Source organism: Pseudopodoces humilis, chromosome 1, assembly GCF_049639895.1.
Source record: "Pseudopodoces humilis isolate 2021_Gansu_Grassland_sample_001 chromosome 1, ASM4963989v1, whole genome shotgun sequence".
In the NCBI taxonomy this organism is placed as follows: domain Eukaryota; kingdom Metazoa; phylum Chordata; class Aves; order Passeriformes; family Paridae; genus Pseudopodoces; species Pseudopodoces humilis.
Window position 1 is genome coordinate 71402709 of NC_142200.1, and position 20796 is coordinate 71423504.

Here is a 20796-nt window from a genome sequence, read left to right on the forward strand (position 1 = left end):
CTTCTGCTGGAACTGAAATTTTTGCCAAACCTCCCAGGTTTGCATATTTCCCTCTTTATACCTTCCCAGTTAGAGAATGTCATTGCATGGCAACACAATGTAAAGTATTCATTTAGTGACACAGAACAGTCTAGCTAAAGGCTATTTCAGCCACACACAGGTTTATTTTTGTGGAGAAGAGTAGACAGAAAAAAGGGAAAATGTCCATAGATCCCATAATCCTTCTTTATTTGGAAGAACAGCTTTTAAATTAAGTCAAGCAGTATCTTGTTTTATCATTCATTTATTTAGCAAAGAAAGGAATTAATTAAAATACCCCACACAACGAACACGTAATTATTCCCTGATATCAAGATGCAGATTCACTTTTGAACAAATTTTAATGAATCTGTTTTTTTACTATTGAAGTCATCTTGTACTGTGCATGGATTTGTGCAGAAGCAATACATTTTTGGCTCAATTCTGTAAACACACTAAAATAAGTAACTTGCTACATCTATACCATTGAGCTTGGTGTGGTTACTTATGTGATGGCTAAAATGATACTCAAGAGCCTAGCTTATGCCATGGAAATGACACTGAAAATTAGAAGTATATCTCTCTAGGCTCACTGCAGTGTTGGTGGAGAGACACAAGTCCACATCAGGATGTAACTCAGTCTAAGTATGTTTTCCTAGATGAGACATAGACGATGCTGGTGGCAGCTACAATTAAAATTGGCCAGATGCCTCAAGCAGAGCAAGATAAGCTTGGACCAAACTGTTTACAGAACTGATCTCATACAGCAAGCATTCAATCAACATTAGGAATGTGCTCATGTTGTGCTGATTTTATTAAAACTGGTCCCACATTTAAAGAAGTGAATACATTCATACTATAATTATGAGGAAAAAAATACTGAGCATTTAATCCTGTTAACATTTTACTTATATCTGGGACCTCTTACATTCTTTTCTGGTTTGAACAGCCATATGGCCTGATGCTCTGAGAAATTTCTTCACTAACATAAGTGCTCTTGATTTGTATGCTGGTGTGGTATTTTCCCAGACTCTGGTGTGGATCTCAGAGCTAACTAAATGCACAGTCTCCTATATCCATGTGAGACTTTAATCAGTACTGTTTAATAGGCTGGAAATCAAAGCCATTTAAGACCCATTATTTTTTCCACCCTCTTATAAAATTCCCAATCCTAGTAAAAAAATCTCTCTAGATTAGTTTTAGCCAAACCACACTGCTTCAACATCAGGTGACTGCAAATGGCTGGAAAGGCTTCTACACAGAGTAACCTAAAAAGGCCATAAAGATCATCAGGCTCAAATCAACATCCAAGATATATCTGCAAACACAGGAGTCCATTTTCTAAGCAACTGAGGTACATATGCTATGATTCAGACATAAAAAATAAGCACAAAAAGTTCTTAGGCATAGTGGAGTTGGCCAATGAGTGCATATACCGTGCAGGATATGACTGTCAGTCTTGCTTCCTCCTTCCTCCATGCAACAGGGCTACATGGCAACAGCTCTACTAATTTTCATTTATCCTCCAAATTGTTTGCATTCAAAATAGAGAAGCATTTTTAAATTTATGCAATCAGTGTAAACATGGTTAGCAATATTAACTAATGGCATCAGAGGTAATATAATTATTTATCCAAAATAGATCACTTTATCCAAAAGAAAGGATGAAGGTTATTTAAGTATGGCATTTGATGAGCAAGGGACTTGATTTTCCCTTTCAAACAGTATAATAATGCTTTTATAACCAAATCCTACCTTGAGAAAATTTGAGAACTACAGGCTTAAACAGGGTTTGCAGGAAATGCCCACTTGTTACATTTTTTGACAGAAAGAAGAATAAGAACTTTCAAGAAGAAATAGACATAGTTTAATAGGGGACTTGGCAGTGCCAAGTTAATTGTTTGACTCAGACATCTTCCACCCTAAACAATTCTATGAAATCTGCCTTTTCAGCTTCGTAGCCTATTGTAGAAAAATTGCTAAACAAAGTAAGTTGAAAATTAATAGAGACAGCACTTTGCCTTGCTCCATGTACTAGGAAAAGCTGTACCAAACTACCTGGGCAGCTATATAGAATTCAGAAGGTGAAAATACTTACAACATGTGTAAATAATGATATACATCCCAGTGCATCTGGGATCCTTTAAAATTACCTAAGACACAAATATCTAAAGGCTTTAAAACCTGTTGTCTCACAACCTAGCATGACAAGATCTTGCCATCAAATTTTTCTCATTTAAGTGCTGTGAAATTTCCATGTTTACCCTGCTGCTTCAGGTAGAGTTTTAAATATTTTTCTACCTGTGATATAGAACAATTAATTTAGGAAGCTAAATGACAAAGAAAAATAATTAAAAGAAACTCTTTCCTGACATGCTGGCATGAGAGCTGCTCAAAGACCTGGAACACCTGAAACAAACCTCTAAGGAGAGGGAAGTGTGAGCAGACTGAGCATCTGCTAAATGGATTTCTACCTATGATCATGCAGAGTTAACCAAGGGTATTATTACTACACATATAACATGTATCTAGTATATGTATTTGTGCATGAAAAGAATTAAAAATAGATCACTATAAAGATAGGTGCACCCCAAACCACTTAAGAGTTAGGAAGAAAAGATCATTTCAGTAATTGTAATTGAAAGGCGTAAAATAAAAATACATAGTTCAAATATTTTAAAGATATTGGTCTCAAAACAATTAGTCTAAATATAAAATTGAGAAGTTGGACTAATGTACTCAGTACAGGGGCAGAAAGGAACAATGCTGCTCATATGTATGTATGTATGTGTGCTGCTTTTTCTTGGCAGTAGCAACAATATAGGTTTTACCTTATTTAAATATAAAATTTATCTTCTGCCATGAACACAGTAATTCAAATACCATCCTGGTTATGATTTGGAAAGCTTTTTTCCCCTCTATTTCTAGCAAAGAAAATTTTCTCTTACCCAGAGCAATCAGCTAATTTATTCCTGGAAAACCAAATCTAACGTGAAGTGAAAAATCACAAATTATAGAGTCCCAGCATTATTATACTTTCTGGAGAAGAGTTGGTGTGAAGATGAGGGGCTTTCATTTGACTGAGTTAGTAATAGGGAGGACTGTTCATCTGGAAAAAAAATGTGTGGCTGATCTTAATTACTTTAATAGATAGCAAATGTGTCTTCATCTTACTGCATAGCATTTTAAAGACCACTTTGAAATTTTTTATTTTTCTGTAGAACAGATTGGAAGCATAGTGCTACATTCAGATCTATCCCCATTCAAACATGTAGCTCACTGCCATGAGTAGATACAGTATTTACCATTGCTATGGAAGTGTTTATTGGTACTTTTTGAATTTTTTATACATAGTTGTGAATAATCCGTACATATTTTTCTCTTTTTGTCTTTCATAACAAAACCTAATTAGCAAGGGCTCTAAACAGAATGTACATTTGATGTATCACTTATACCAAATGATACATAGAAATGTATCATTTCTACTCTGCTTCTCCTTGCACATCTCCCTAGTACTCTAGTGCAATGGTCTTTGCTTTTAGCAAGAAAATGAAAGCCCAGTTCTTTAATCTTTAATATTAACTTTTAATTTCTTCTCACAAGCTTCTGAGAATAGCAAATGCTTCCTTGCTACTATATACTCTGTAAAATCTCACTCAAATCCCTGCAATTTTCTTTTTAGTTATACATACAGAATTTCAGATACAAAAATAAAAATGTCATGAATGTGGGTGAAAATGGACAGGACAAAGAAAAATGGTATAAGACTTTGTGTTTCCTCATCTACCACTACAAAAGGAAATAAAACTGATGACTTAAAACTCAAATAGTATTTTAAATATTTACATCAATGAAGTCCAACAAGATCATCACTTGAAATGCCATAAGAATGTTCCTCCAGGGGTTGACTGATGCAGGTCAGACATGGCAGCAAAATGAGACAGCCCTTTGAAAATGTATCTATATTCTCTGAGCCAGCTTTGCTTGTCAGACCTGTGCATATAAAGTAAAAGCTGGAAAGAAAAAAGTAGATCTATGATTATGCCTACACACCCCCAAGAGCCAGAGATGGCACACAATCCATGGTGCAGTTGTACTGTTCTCTGGCCAGACTGGTGTCAAGTGCCACAGCCATCAGAGACAAGTCTGTCCCATGGGCTTGCACTAGGTAGAAGTGCCACTACAAACCCACATGCTGCAGCAAGGCTAGGTTATTAAAGACACAGAGAAAAACCTCCCAGTGTGCTTCTCCTATCTGCCCTCCTCCCTTGGCCTCCCTGTTGGACATGCCCTTCCACACCCTTGCAAAAATTAAACTGAGCAAGGTGAAAGCATTATGTGACTGGGCTGTTCTTGCAAACTGGAAACCACTAACCCTGGAGGTGTCTGGGTTAATTACAAGATTGTATCCCTCAGTACAGCCTTACTACTTCTCTGCACTCTGGTCAGCTGAACTTCAGTCAGAGTGATTCACAGCCTAGGAAGATCACAGATCCCAGAATTGCTGCAGAGGATCACTAAACCACAACATTTCTTCTTGTCATCCCCAGCACCTTGTGAGCTCTTTTTGACAGGGTGAGCTTCAGGAAAGGGCTGACAGCAAGACCCCCTTTTTAAACCCCAAGGAAATAACAGACAATGCCTAAAAAGAAAATTAGATTTGTTCTTTTTTAAACTCCAGAATTACTTAGTTACTTGTTAGAGAAATATGAGTGGAAACTTATGAAACTGAGCATAGCAATGCAATCCTCATGAGTGGTCCAGCAACAGTGACGGGCTACAGCTGCCCCTGACACTGAAGGCCAACCTTGTATTATGGAAAGAAAACGTCATGTCAAAAACAGGTGGTTTAGGCTTTTGGTAGCAATGGGACATTGATGGCTTGGATCATGCTTGAAATGTCTCTGAACTTAATTTCTGAAGCCTCAATCACATGAGCACTTGAATAGCATAGGCCTTGGAGACTGGGGAATTACAGGAGGCAAGAAAATACACAAGCCCATTAGAACTCATCATAATTATTGAAATCTGTAAAATAGGTATTAGAATAAGTCTTTGCAGTAAGATGTGGATTGAAGTATTTGTTTCTCTCCTCTAGAATCAGGTTGTTTTTGTTAAATGCCTGGGAAGAAAAAGAAAAAAAAAGAAATCAGAAAATGAAAAGGACATAGGGAAGGTAACCACTAAGTGCTCTTTCACCAAAGCAGCTTTTGTGGCAAATATCTGTGTAGAGTAAGCCAATCAAAAATGCATTGAGAAATACCTGTACATTTAGAGAAACTTGCATCTGCAAGAAGTATCTTCTTGTGTAATAACATTCCTACAGAATGCAATTCTACTTTAAAAAGCCAGTGATTTCCCCCCCAATATTACAAAACTAATTTTATAATTCTAGGAATATTTATAATCATATACATGCAGTTCTTCCTATTAGAATTAGTGACTTATTATATTTTTAGTGAATAAGTATTATTTTCTCTTTACTGTTTAATTCCCTGATTTTCAAGTGGCAGAAATGTCTGAAGGCCTTAAGAGAATAAATCCTGTTTTTTAAAAAAATAATATTGGTATTTAGAATATGAACTTTTAAAGGATTATTTTTTGTTGTTGTTATTTCTGTAGCTATGTAGAGAGATGATGTGGCATTCTAAAAAGCTATAAATTAGGTTCATATTCCACTGCTGACTAGAAGATCCAGAGTTTTCTTGCTGTTTTTAATGATTTGCATTAAAATTTCTTGAATTAGAAATAAAAATTCAGAAATTAAGAACTGGATTATCCAGGTAGGATTTAAGAAAAATCTTCATTTGCAAAAAAGCTTTGCAGCTGCATGAATAAACTTTGTAATCTGAAGATACCGAACTAGGTATTTTCAGAATGCACATCCTTTCTTAATTCAGTGGATCTGAAAAGCAGAGTTATTTTAAAATATCACAAAAAGGAAACAGCAATTTGGAAAAAAAATTATGAAATAGTATGGATATCATTAGAGATTCTCAGTTTATCTGTACTGCTTTTTCACAGAGTAGTTTGGCTATAAACACTAACTGAGAATCTGACCCAGAATATATTCACCAGATACATCTCCCATATAGAGACGTAGTGCAGGGAGATGAACAGTGCCCTTGACATTGGATCATAAAGCCAAAGGACTTTCTTGAGCATATGTCATGGTGAATGCCCCGATTTACTTCTTGAACAAGCCTCTACGGAGCACAAGTAGGAAAAAAATCCCACAAAACTACTTGAATGATTTTCTTTTTTTCCAGGAAAACCTGCTGTATAAATTACACACAAATGCAAAACCCAACTTCCTGCTTAACAGAGGTTGACAAGTGAAAGGATCTGCAATTACAACACCTCAAGTGAAATCAATCTACTTTTGTCATTAACAATCAGCATAAATTGAGCTCAAATGCCACTATGGAAAAGCCCTCTGCTCACCTTGATGGCTTCTACAGAGTCGTATTTGTCCAGTTTGTTAATGTGGTTGGTGATGCTGGTGTTGAGTGGAGCTGGTGACACTGGGTGGATGACAGTCGCATCGTGGGACTGCTGCTGGTATCGCTGGCAGTATGTGTAAACAAGCAGGGTGAGAAGGCAACCAAGAATTGAGCTACTTAATCCCACTGTGATCATGTGGAACATGTTGAACTCTACAGAGCAGAGAGAAGAAGGCAACCTTAATTTAAAGGCAGTAGCAGTAAAAGCTTCAGCTTGGGGAAAAACGTAGACAAGTGTTTCATAAGGGAATTTTCATGCGCTTCCCTGAAACATCTCAATTACAATGGTTCATCCCTAGAGTAGTAAATTCATTTTACTTCCCTGAAGGGACCATTATAAGAATCTTAGATACCCATACATCCCTGTTAAGTAGAGATCATTGAAAGATGCTTAAACATCAAAAGTTCAGAACACAAAAGAAATATGAATTTAATTCCATATGTTTGAATAGTTCATCAGGTTATTTTTTTCAGACGGTATAACACAGACTTGTTATATATAAATTATGTATATAGTGTACATAAATAGTTTTTTTCTTTCAGTGAACTACAGTACCACCTCCTCTGCCGCTATTACAGTTCTTTCTCTTACACATAGTGACTTGTGGCAGAACTGATAAAATCCTTTTTAAGCCCATTCCTGCTTTCCATAAATGCATTCCATATCCCTTTTATTAGAAGCATCAGCAAATGTTTTTCCATCCCTGCTTTGATTCTTGATGATTACCATTCTTTTTGTATCTTGGCCAGTTTGTTCTCTTCTCCAGCTCTTGGAATTTTTTCTTTATTTAAGTGGGAGTGAGGAAGAAATGCCAGCATTGTAAAGGGAAATGGGAAGTGGCAAGAAATGGACTTCTTGAATCTCAATACACCTTTAAGCATGGCAGCCAGAGAGTGCAAAATCAACAACTCAGAGCCCAGCACCCTTCTATCAGCTCTGCTCTTCAAAGGTACAATGGCATCAGACCATGGGAAACCCTCTCTATCTACACAAGGATTAAAACTGAGGGAGGGAACCTGAAGCACAATCATTCCCTTATGTTACTGAACAGAGATACCAGATCAAATATGGCACCAGTAGGATTAGCTCAAAATAGACAAGTTGCACTGCTTTCCATTGTTATTTTGAAATGGAGCTGTGCTTTCTGATTTACTTTAGGGAAGAAGTATCACTGAGAAACTCATGTTGGAAATTTAATCTTAGCATGATTGAAAATTTGTTTGTTGTTGTTTAAATGTAAAAATAAAGGATTTTAAACTGATATACTGGTGCTAGTCTTAAAAACATCTCTTAAACATTTTTCACTGTAGTACAAAAAAATAGGCCAGTACATGTGTCTCATTTTTTGTAAAACCTAAAGCAGGACCTTTATATGCCTACTGAGTACTTAGAAACACAAACTAATATTAAGGTGATTCAGCTGACGGTATCTATATACCAATCTATCACTAAAATATCCTTCTACACCTTTATGAGTGTTTCCCAATGCTGTAGAACTTGGCAAAATGCTTTCAGAGTATCACTGTTAGTTAGCAAAAAAATCAAATTACATTATCTTGGCTCCCATAACAAGTTACTATTTACACAAGTACTCTTGTATAACCTCTGTATATTCACTGTCCTTTATTAGGTTAAAAATGCAGCTTATCTGTGCATGGAATACTAGAACTGGCAAGAGCTATTACCATGATGACACAGACTAAGCGTGATAGCTCAGCACATTAAAAAAAAAAAAAGTTCATTTTCCTTCTTCCTATTGTGATGTGGTTTTAAAAGTTTTTCCTTTCAAGATCATCACGACTCTCCAGAATGGAATGTTTTATTTACTTTTTAGTTTTATCTCTGGCAATAAAGTTGAAAATGAGTCCCAGATAGAGTCTGGGCTATTAAATTTGTTAGCAGGCTGGTTGTCTGCTGTTTATTGTCAGTCTAAAAGAGGTTTGTGGACTTAATATCCTGAAAATGGCGGAGTAACAAATTTACAAATTTTGACCTTCTGATAACTAGATTATTATAGGTATTTCTTTTTGAGTACAAGGGTGGCTGCCACACTGACAAAGAAGAAAATACAAACATCCAATAATGCATGTTCTTCTCTCAAAGGTCACCAAACAGATGGATATTTAATGAGAGATCCTGTATCCTTGTACTAACTACATTTTTCTGTACAAGTTACTACTTTTTTCTGTACAAGTGTAAATAATGAGAATGCAGCATTTAGAAGGTAGAATAATACTAAGGTATTATTAAATATATGTTATTTATGTAATATATCTTATATTTATATTATAAAATATATATTATAAAAGGTGAAATAAAAGAAAAAAATGGAGAATCAATATTTCAGCATTTAATAGCCATCTCAAGCTGAAAAGCTTACCGCCACATCGTTTCTTTTCTATGCTGCTGGATTGTGCCACAGGTATTTCTAGAAAAATAAATAAACCACTTAGGCCAAGGAAAAAAAAATATTGCAGAGAACTTCTAGTTAGATTAACACAGTAAGGGTTTAAAAATTCATTCTACTACATCCACTTCAAATTCAAGGTAAAGAATATTTTTACTATGAGGTAGAATTAATAGAAAGGGCCCATGATATCTTCAGGTTCTTTGGTTTCCCAAGAAAAGGCAGCAATTTATTTTTAATTCTTGCCTCAAAACATCTCTGGAATGAAATGGATGAAGTGGATGTAGAAACATTCTTTGCGGAGTTTAGGCTTGTGGAGAAAGACTTTATTTACTGAAGTAAAATTAACTACAGTTTAATTACCCTGCGTTCAAATGTGCTCATTACTTCTGAAGTCACATCTAGCACTAATGTGAAAAGTGGTAATTTATACATCTTAAAAAAAGATGACTGCCAATTTCATAGGTCTCAGTTGTAAACTAATAAAATGCAATTCTAGCCTGTATCCTTACAATTTTAACTTTGAAAATACAGGATAAAATCTGTTGGCAGTCGAGCTTTTCCACTCCTTACTTCCAGACCATGGTTTCTATTAAGGGAAGTTCTGCCTTATAAATCAGTCTCTTGAACCTCTCTGAAAGGGTCAAGGATCACCTGTATACAATTGGGGTAGCTGACACAGTATACCTGGATTTCAAAAAAGCAGAATTTTGAGTTCTTTGATAATCCCTTTCCAAGCAACAAATGAAGTGAGGAAAAAGATACAGACATGGGCTAGTATTATGTGTCCAGTTCTTAAAACAGAGGAAGGCTGCCACTTCTGCAGGCATTAGTCTTTTCAGCCAAGAGCTGAAAGGAGGAAACCCCTGAGTTAGAGGACCTGGATGAGTAAAAGCGAGCCAAGTGAACCAAAGAAAGCAAGCTCGATTTCCTAAGGTGGGTGTAATGGGCATGATCCTATCTGCTGTGTTACTGGTAATATAAGGAGGAGTAGCAAACAGACCAGAAGGGCAAGAGACATGGTGGCTTGTTTGAGATTCTGAAAATTCCTACCTTCTTAAACATGATGTAGGGCTTATATTGGATTAAGCTGCAGATTCACAGAATGTGAATATTAATAGAGCTTCAAAAGCCTTAGAAAAGGGAAAATATAATGTGGGAATTTTTGCTCTCATACTAACATTTTTCATGTTAGTTTTAGAGGAAAATACTATTTGGGAGTTAAAGCATTATGCACCATCCATAAAAACAGAGTTTAACTTTGCCAATGTCTTTATTACGTTGTACTATAGTTTACTGCATAGTCACACAAAGCCAAGGTTGCTGCGCTGAATAAAAACAGCTGCATTTTAAATGATACATTAAAACATAAATTTTTCTGTCTGTGAAAAGAGCCCTAGTTTTTTTTTTAATGTACACAGGGAGAAAGTCAACTGTTAACAGAAGGGCATTGTGACCCACCCATACTGTTGTGTGGATTTAAATGACTCCTGTGATTTAAAAACAAAAGTACAATCCTGAGTTTCAACAAATACTATAGTCTAATACATAACATGACTGTCCATGGTGTACTTAGCAGTCATGGGAGATAAGGACTAGAGGCAAAGCTAATAGTATTTACCTTTCTGAGCAGTTATTAATGTAAGGCACTCTCTGAAATTATTTCCAGATTAACAACCACAGCACCCATTTTGTACATGCAAACCAGAAAAACTACAGCAATGTTTCTTTAATAATCCAAATCTCAAAAACACTTAAAATAAAAAACAATTTTTGCTTGCTGTGTGTACTCATCCCCAGCTACCAAGTAGAATGGGAGAGACCTGCAGAATACTGTGACAGTGACTAACCAAAGTCTCAGGCAGTGTCAGCAGGGACAGCTCCACAGCACTGGGTGCCATGGGACAGATTTTTATGTAGACACCAGATCTAACAACACTGTCTCTATATAGTAGACCAACATCCTTGTGCTCACAAAAGGCAAGTTCTTCTTCAGCTCATGGATCTGTACAGTGCAGTCTGGAACAGTGCTATGCCTTGGTCCTGAAACCTGAAAACTAATCCTTCAAGGAGCCAGCTGATCCCACCTTGTATAAAGTTGGAGTCCACAGCACAGGCTCGGCTCTCTGTGGCGTTCCCTGTGCACTGGCTGCCCACAGGAAACAAAATGACGCACTGTCGAGCACGGGTCTGGAAGCCAGACAAGTCACAGTCAGACCACTCGGACCACTCAGACCAGCTGTCTGCAACAGGCAGAGAGGGACACACATGCAGACACTGTGATTAAGGAGTTCAAGTGTGCTGCGTGACAAAGAAACAGCTTGTTTTTCTGAGTTAGGACAGAATTTCTTGAACCAAGATGAATCAAACCAGCCTTCACCTCCGTTCTGCATCTGCTCCAAAATTTGGGTCACAGGCAGGTCAAAATAAGATGAAGACATTATTTATGAATGTTTGCAAACTGTCATTTATAGGAAAATGGTGGTAGAATATAAGTGCACAACAAGAGAAATAGCTACAATACCAGTACAATGAATACCCCAGCTCTGAAACTTCAAAGATGCCTTAAAAGGATTTCAAGGCAGCTATGCAACTTCTGCATAGGAATGTACACAATTTGTCTCAAAAAAATCAAATAATCAACTGATTTCTATGCTTGGCTTTTTTTTTTTTTTAACCCAATCTGCTTTAATTTTGACAAAGTAGGTACTTTTATTCTGCTGGAACATACGTAGTGCCTAGAAAAGGAAAGAATCGTAACAAGTAATATGATCCATTCAAACTCATGGGACATGCACTGCCTCATCATATGAACAAAAAACTTTTGCTATGAAGTCCAGGAGCTCTAAGTGAAGCAAGTAATACAGTGTGGCATCAGAGCTGCTTCTTTACTTTTGCTGTTGCTTGTAATCCACTAATTACCAATAAATGAAAGTTTATGCGGTTTTAATCTCAATTTCTCACTTAAAATACATTTAAAAAATATTAGTTTTCTTTAAAACTGAGTCAAAAGGCAGAATCAAAGTTACAGAAATAGACATGATCCATAACACCATACAACTAGAAGGAGACATTTCATCTACTAAGCATTCCACGGTCATTTAAAAAGGTCAGGTTTTTGTTCCTTGACTTCTAAAGTTGAAGAAGGAATTTTACAAGGACCATGGAAGTTTTCTCTGTGTTTTATATGAAAACAGGGCAAACATTATCTACCTGGAGGACCTAGTAATAACATGTGTTGAATATTATCCTCAGCAATTTTATTGCTGTGAATGTTTGGTGTTGTAACAAAAGCACTTCTTTGTGATATTTTTATTAAAGGTCTCATAAAGAATTTGCATGGTCCACTTCAAATTTTACACAATTTTACTTAATCCAGATTCAGATATAGTAATTTAGATTTTAATTTTTAAAGAGGGAGGAAGGAGGTAGTGTCCTGTAGAACATATTATGCTAGTACTTTACTGTAACATTGTAGCATCTAAGAGCTGACTGTGCACTTAATAAGGTATAGAAATTATTTGCTTCTGAATAATTGATTAAAGACATCACGATGCCTAACTGGGAATGCCTTATTCTGGGGCACATAAAGAACAAAGATGTTTGGGCCAATTTGTGATACCCGGACATGGCTGTGTGTTGCAGAGTGCTTCTTCAGTGTGCAGGCCAAGGCAGATATCACCTCCATATGCTGGGGCTGGGTTTGTGCAGGAGCGGGTTCTCATGTAATGCCCTCCTCCACATGTTGCTGAGCACTTTGACCAAGATGACCAACAAGACCAGCCTCCATCCACTGAAAAGACAAAGAATACTGTATTTTTCCAAGCTGATGTGAGATGTGACATAATCCAGCTCATCTTTGTCATATTCCGCAGATCTAATTCATGGCCAACTGAAATTACTGGATATTTTTAGCTGCCACTGAACATAGCTCCCACAAATTTAATCACAATGCAATTTAATTTTAAAAGGCCCTGGTATGCTGGAAAAGCCTAACAAAATTACCCATACATATAAGACATTTTAAGTGATTATCATAACATTTTTAAGGGCAAAAATATTTTTTTTTCCTTTTCCTTTTCTTTTCTCAGTTTTGAGGAAACAAAATACCAAAGCTTGTTTTGCAGAAATATTGTAAGCTCAGAGTAGTTTTTTATTGATAGAAATAAAACTTAGGCAAATAATAGCAACAGAAGGATGGAGGAATCCAGAATTTGTTTCACAACCCAGGTGGATTGCCTTAACCCTACAACCCATTTCAAATGATCTAACACAGTTGTAGGATTTGATGGGCCAATATAATGTTACAGTCTTAACACAGCTCTACCATAGATGTCAGAAGTAGAACAATGGCAGAAGTTTAAAAAAAGCAACACACATCGACAAAAAGGAGTTGCCACTTTAAGTTTCTAAAACAAGTTTTTGAAGAATAAATATTATTTACCTTCCCCTCCCTACCCCCTTTTGCATTTACTAATTCAAGTATGTCAACCTCTTGTCAGAGTTTTCACAGCATTCTTCTGAAATGTAGGCTGGATTTCATGGGAGACCCATTTTTCGTATGGTTTATGACACATGGCCACTAGCCAAGATTTAAATTAAAGTTCACCTCGTTGCCTTCACCAGCCTAGCTCCTTTGAACCTCTTTTATTAAAGCTACTGCTCCACGATGTATTTCTGGTATTCACAGCCACATTGCAACCCATTTGCCAAAGCCTTTGTACCTGCAATTTGTACACAATGAAGTCAGATGTACTTCCCCAGGGAAGTATTCCTTCTGCAAAGAATCTCAGTCTGGGATTTTTTTATTTTTTTGTTTGTTTGTTTGTTTTTTCAAAAAAGAGACAAAATCTAAACTTTCAAAATTTTTATATCTTACAAGAAATAAATTTGTTTTCAAACCTCTATTTAAAGTGTTATCACTTGAATTCTTATGGAAGTAAATTATTTACCATGTCTTTTTGCTCTTTCCTGTTCAAATTAATGAAACAGCCTTTCAAGGAATAGTTTCTACTGGTTTTCTGAAATGCTATTCCATCATTACCTCTTACCACAAAAAAAAAAAAAAAAGGTTACAAATCTTAAAAAAATTAGCTTACAATGAAAATATCTATGTGGTATTTGCTTTTAGATTTTCTCTTAGATGAGATGTAGAACATTAAAAAAAAATAATCATTTTGGCTTTGCAGGATTGCATATCACAAATGCACTTGCTAAGTTGAGTAGAATGATTTCTATGCAAATTCTTCAACAGTGAGAAAATGAGCTAGAATTTTTCTATTAAAAGCTATACATGCATTTTTAATGTCATTTCAGATATAGTAGAGCTTCAGGTTCTCAATTGCTAATCAAACAGATAATTCACGACTTCATACCAAAGACTATTTACTAATCCTATAGCTGAAGTTGTTGAATATACTGCATTTTATTCCCTATTTTGTTTGTTTGCAAGACCATCTTAAACATCAAGAAAGCATAGACTTGGCATTTCCTTGCTAAGAACTGTAGTCGTGAAAACTCTTGCAACTAATTTATCTGAAGTCTGATTTGGCAGACAGGATTTCTATAATCTGGTACTACATTCCAAGTACGCAATTTAAATAAATTATTTCCATTATTAAGGAATTCAGTGATTTCTGCATCATACAACAAATCATCATGCATGAGAGAGTTTTATACTACCTATCACAAATAAATACTGTATCTCATTAGAGTATCTGACTTGCTCTCTTACTCATATTTTTCTTATTCATACTGGAAAACAAACATGTCTTTTTGCCTGAGATAACTCTATTAATACAATATTATGCAAACTCATATCAAAGAAAGCCATAGGTTGTCTTCAGTGCAGATGAAGTATACTGTATAATTTTATAACAATTTCAAGACATCGTATCTTTTATTCAGAACTTGCCTCCTTTTTTTTTTTTTAAATAATGTCAAATAAAAGCAGAAGCTGTTACCCAAGCTTTTTATTTCATATGATATTAAGGCTTTACCATTCTAGATACTCCCTTTTTTCTTGTTTTCTATTTTTCTTTTAAGTGATCTTTGACTAGCTCAAATGAATGATCAGAGGCATGTCTGCTGCAACATATAGATCTTCATGAAACAGAATTGATTCTGCCTAAGATTATCTACACAGAACATAAATTGTCTGCAAACACTGCCAGTGCATCATTCATTGTAATGGAGGCAGTGACCCCCAGCACTTTCCTACTTATTTTTCAATAGACCAGAGTGAGAATTACAAATGCACCTGCATTTGAAATTGCCATCGATCTACAGGTGGCTGAGAACACAGAGACTGATGTGACACCCAGGAACACCATGTTCCACAACTGCAGTGATCATGGCTGTAATGTGTCTTCAGATGTAAAAGGAGAAGTGGGTCTGGAGAAGGTGGGGAAGAACAAATATAATAGACTATGTTAGATTTGATCCTAGTTGAGCTGAACAGTGCAATTGTAACTGTTGGGGTTTTTTTTAGCTGCCTCTAACCTTTCAAGGACTATTGTAACTACCACTTTTACAAAGTCCCCAGAACATTTTCTTTTCAGTAACAGAGGATAATAAGGTATTGTTATAAATGCAAAGGCAAATTTGGGTTAAATAAAAGAACAATTTATTATAAAACAATTTTTATAAAAATAAACAATGAGGAAAAACCACAATAAAACAAACAGCGCAGCGCTGGGTGGACAGGGGTCTATACCCAAAGGTATAGGTGTTCCCAAATCCACGAAGGAGGGTAGACTGTCTGGGGTTTTTATAGGGATTTTGTGTCCTGAGGCCAAATTCCAGGCAGGCACCATTCACCAAGGGTCCTTGATTGTTGGATGAATTGATTTCCTGGCGTTGGAGAATAGAGTCAAATAGACGTCCGGGCAGAGTCTCCTCATATGTAAAGAAGTTCTGAGTGTTCCTTGATTTCATTTTCGGTTTGGGCTCTCAGAGTGAAGTATCCAAGTCCGGTGTGGAGTCGACAGATATCTCGGCTGGGCTTCCACTTATTGTCCGGCCTGTTTGCATCTTCAGTTGGGGTTTGCAGGGAGGGGTGCCCAGGTGCGGTGTGGAGTCGATAGCCATCTCGGCCTGGCTCCTTTCTTTGTTTAGCTTAATCGTTCGTGTCCTGCTTTTTCTTTCAGGCTGATGAACGTCGCCTAGGGTCGTTACCGCCTGAATGGGTAGTTACTGCTGGGTTTGGGGAAATTCTTCGGCCACACTATATTTTATATACTTTTTACATTGCTATAAATCTAGTTATATACTTATTTATTCTTTCACGAATTTTTATTTAAGGTTACATTTATCACAGTCCCCCGCCTAATAATCCATCACATTAAAAATTCGTGTTATTTTATTCAATTCTATGGGGGAAGGACTATAATTTTCACTCACATTCATTTTCTTCCCAGTCCGTTAACGAATTCTCACAATATTCTTGTGACAGGTTATGTTTATTTTGTTTTCAGGGTCCATCCCTTCCTCATCTCTGTAGAAGCAGAACACTTGGTCGAATTGCAAACATACTCGGTCATCATCACTTTTTAACAAATCAAGAATTATCGGTTCATTATTAAAAGAGGCTTTTTCTTCATGTTTTAAATTTTTACCTTCTCAATACACTTTCCCCCCCTGGTACACATTTTTAAGTTTGCTTTATTGTAACATAAAGGGTTAACTTTATAATATGCTAAAAAGGTGGATTGTCTTTTTCTTCCTATCCAGACAGTTTTGTTACATTGGCTGCAGATTGGAATTGGAGGGAGCATTCCCACTTCTCTCCTATACCTGAAGTGGGTAGCTTTAGTTTTTTTTCTCATAGGAGTTTTAGACTGTCCGTCCTTAAAACTTGCCCCTGAGTGGTAACACTAGACCTCCCCCTTTAATTCACAAAGATTATACTGAGTGCTGTTAGACAAACAACGTTCCGGAGGACAGTAGTTAACTATTCGTCTGGTATCTGTGGCAGTCTGACACTGCTCACACTTCCCCAGGAGACGCTCCCCCGGAGGTACCTTGGGACTCATTCCCTTGGTCAAGCACATGGCTAGACTCAGGACAGTCAGGATTCCCCACCGGTGTATCCCTCTGCCTTGCCCTTCGCCTGTATAGAAATATACGGCGGGGATTACCATCTTCTCGGCAGCAAGGATATTCTTCAGGGGCCCTTGTAGTCCTTATGGCGTACCTTCTCTTGAAAGCAGCCCACCGAGACGACTTAATTGTGTCTGTCCTGCTCGGTACCTTGACTGTCTTTTGGCACTCAATTTCTAAAGTTTCTGCCTTGGAGTCTAGTTTACCTCTAATCCCCTTTTGAAAAAGCAGGTACCACTCAGGAGAGTTAAGTTCTAAAAACCCCGCCCGGGTGACAAGTATTAAGAAACGGCTAGTCAGCTCCTGTTCTTTAGTCAGACAATCGGTACACAATCCCTTAGGTTTGTACTCTCCCCAACAGTGGGTTACTCAAATTTTTTTACAATAAGCACATTTAAAATGTATAAATGGAAAACAATCACAGTTTGCGTTGATGTAACTTATCTGGTCTGCAGCTCTACGATTTTAGAACAATCATGTACTAATTTTTCTGAATAGAAACTGAGCAGGATTTTTGTGCAGTGGTTTTCAATTCCAAACCGGGTGAGCTGATTAAGATGGCTTCATATTTTAGAAGCCTGGAATCAGTCAGCCACTTCTCTGCTTTTTGCTGCAATATGTTTCTCACATCGTGGGGAGTGTAAACTACCAGGGGAGGAAAAGTTATTTTCTTTGCTTCTCCCACTAACAGAGCCACTGCTACAATTGCTTGTAAACACGTAGGCCAACCCCGACTGATTGGATCTAAGATCTTTGAAGCCTATAGGCTTCCTTTTGTCTGCCCATTCCTGAGTCAGGACTCCCTGTGCTGTTTGTTTACTCACATTCACAAACAACTGGAATTCTTTATTCATATCTGGTAGAGTTAGTACCGGGGCAGTCATAAGAACAGTTTTTAATTTCTGGAAATTAGACTCATCCTGTTCAGTCTACTTCAGCCTGTCAGTGTTTAATCTTTCATACAAAAACTTTACTTTTTCACTGAAACTCTCAATCCACTGCCTGCAATATCCCAAGAGCCCTAGAATTTGTCTAAATTTGCCTTTTTGTTTTTGGTGCAGGCAATGCAAGGATGCCTGCTACTCTCTCCGGGTCTAATTTTTTTCCCTTGAGATATCCAATGTCTGAGGTATTTTATTTCAGGCTCTGTGAATTGCAGCTTGGATTTTGATACTTTCAAACCTTTCTTTCCTAGAAAGTTTAACAAGGCAATCGTGCTTTTCCTCACACTCTCTTCAGTCGGTCCAGCTATTAGCAAGTCATCTACATACTGCGAAAGCTTTGTCCTGTCCTCAAGAGCAAATTGGGTTAACATTTGTTCTAAAGCTTGTCCGAAAAGGTTCGGAGACTCCACAAACCCCTGGGGGAGGACCGTCCACCTTAGCTGTTGCTTACGGTTTGTATCTGGGTCCTCCCACTGAAATGCAAAATAATCTCTACTCCTTTCATCCAGAGGGGAAGTCCAAAAAGCATCTTTCAAATCAATCACACTATACCACACATCTTCTGGTGTGAGTCTATTTAGTAAAGTATAGGGGTTGGCCACCACCGGGAATCTAGTCCGGGTCTTAGCGTTTACCGCTCGTAGGTCCTGGACTAATCGGAAGCTGCCATCCGTCTTCTTTACAGCCAGGATGGGGGTGTTATGTTGAGACATGCAAGGTTCTAAAGTACCCCCTTTTAGGAGGTCATCAATTATTTGTTTCAACCCCCTTCTCCCTTCCATCGGGATGGGATATTGTTTAACCCTTATAGGGTCTTCAGAGTTCTCGATTTCTATTTTGATAGGTTTGATATCTAGCTTTCCTACCTCTCTCTTTGAATGCCATACTTCAGGGTTTATTTTCTTCTCATCTTTAGGAGTCAACTTAAATATTTTTACCACCAATTTAGAATTTTTAATCATGATATTAATTCTTAAAGTGACAATCATGTCCCTTCCCAACAAATTGTAATCTGCTTCTTCCACTAATAGTAAATTTCCTAAGCAAATTTTATTTTCAGATTCTATTTCTACATCTTTTATTACAGGCACTTCAAAGGGGTCTCCCTTTGCACCGATTACAAAAACTTTTTCTCTGCTAGCCGCACATCCGTATGGCAATTTCTGCAGGGTACTTCTCTCTGCCCCAGTATCCACAAGAAAACTTACCTCCTGTCGTTGGGGTCTCACTTTTAATTTTATCAAGGGCTCCTTGGATGTTCCGGTCCCCAAATTAAAGAGCCCCTGACACCCCTAATCTTCTTGAAAAATTTTCTCATCTTTTATTCTTTGTTTACAACTCCGCTGAGCGTGTCTTACCTGTTTACAGTAGTAGCATTCAGGGGGCTCTCTCCGTGGGGCCGGGGCTGCCCGGTGAGAACCTCGACTTTTTCCGGGTAGTGTTTTAAACTTACCCTGCATCTGCTCTTGTTTCTGGACCTCTTTTACCGCAGTTACTAAAATCTTAGCTTGCAATTTCTGTTTCTCATCTTCTCTCCTCATGTATACTTTTTGAGCTTATCTTAGGAGCTCCTGGAGGCTTTTATCTTGCCACCCCTTGATCTTTTCTAATTTTCTCTTAATGTCTTTCTAAGATTTAGCAACGAATTGTGTTTTTAACAGAACCTCCCCCACAGGAGAGTTCGGGTCAGTCCCAGAGTAAATCTGTAAACTTCGCCGTAATCTCTCGATCTATTCAGTGGGTGGTTCCTCTTTTCCTTGACATTCTCTAAAAATTTTGCTAATATTTTGGCCCCTAGGGACCGCTTCTCTTATACCTTGTACAATTATGCTCCTTAAATCCATCATGTTCTGTCTGCCTTCTTCCGTCTGTGCATTCCAGCTCGGGCTTACACTAGGCCATTTCTGGTTACCTGGCATCCCCTGTGGATTGCGTCTGTCCCAGTCTCTGATACCGGCTTGTTTAATCATCTCCCTTTCCTCCTGATTAAACAATGATCTCAGGATTGCCATAAGATCGTCAAAGGTATAAATACTACTCCCTAAAAATTCATCTAACCTCTCAGCCATACCAAAAAGGGTCATCCAACAACCGCCCCATCTCTTTTTTAAATGCCCTTATATCTCCAGAGTTAAGGGGGACATTCACAAAACCGATCACTCCCGGGGCCGTCGGTACTTCCCTAAGAGGGAACAACCGGTGCCCCTCTTCACTCTCTCCCCATTCATTATCTATCATTCTCGCTCTCAAACGGGTTCTACTTGCGGGAGGGGAATTGGTGATTGTGGGTTGCCTCCCTGTTATCAATTGTGGGAATTCTGCCGCCACCCGGCTGAAGGGAGGAATCCCCTCCGTTGTATGGGATGGTCCCGGTTGTGGCGGCTGGACCGGCAGGGACGGATAGGGTGATCCCCAGCCTTGTGCAGGAAAAACCTCCGAGGAGGTTGCTGTGGTTACGGTGTTTACAGGCGGGGAAAGGGGAAGGGCTGCCGGCATCGCTGCTGGCCCCGAGTCTCCCGCTTGGGACACACGTATCTCAGTGGGTTGGTCTCGGGGGCCCAAGGGTGCTGAGGGCACCACTTGATCTGCAGAGGAAGGTCCCGCTGGTCCTCGATACGGGGGTGGTAAGTGATCGAGGGGTTCCCAGGACTCAGCTCTCGACTCACGTTTTTCTTTTTGTTTTATTGGAAATAGCCCTACTCTGACATTTACCCAGAGCTTAGCATATTCCCTCTCCTCAGGATCTGAGGGGACCTTGTTCTCCACATAGGAGAATAACTTATTACACGTCCATTTTTCAAATGTGCCTAACACTGGCCAAGT

At 37.9% G+C, this 20796-nt stretch overlaps 1 protein-coding gene across 3 annotated transcripts in view; it reads right to left on the bottom strand.

Annotated features, from left to right (window-relative positions):
• Positions 1-3318: 3318 nt before the first annotated feature.
• SEMA5A (semaphorin 5A) overlaps positions 3319-20796 on the bottom strand; it is a 419645-nt gene continuing 402167 nt past the window's right edge. For all 3 annotated transcript variants that reach the window (XM_088054549.1, XM_088054546.1, XM_088054542.1), the window contains 5 exons: positions 12552-12722; positions 11017-11172; positions 8903-8950; positions 6463-6674; positions 3319-5140 (listed from right to left, as the gene is read on the bottom strand). In XM_088054549.1, coding sequence (XP_087910675.1) covers positions 5021-5140; positions 6463-6674; positions 8903-8950; positions 11017-11172; positions 12552-12722 — 707 coding nt within the window. In that variant the 3' untranslated portion in view covers positions 3319-5020. The remainder of the gene's footprint in view (positions 5141-6462; positions 6675-8902; positions 8951-11016; positions 11173-12551; positions 12723-20796) is intronic.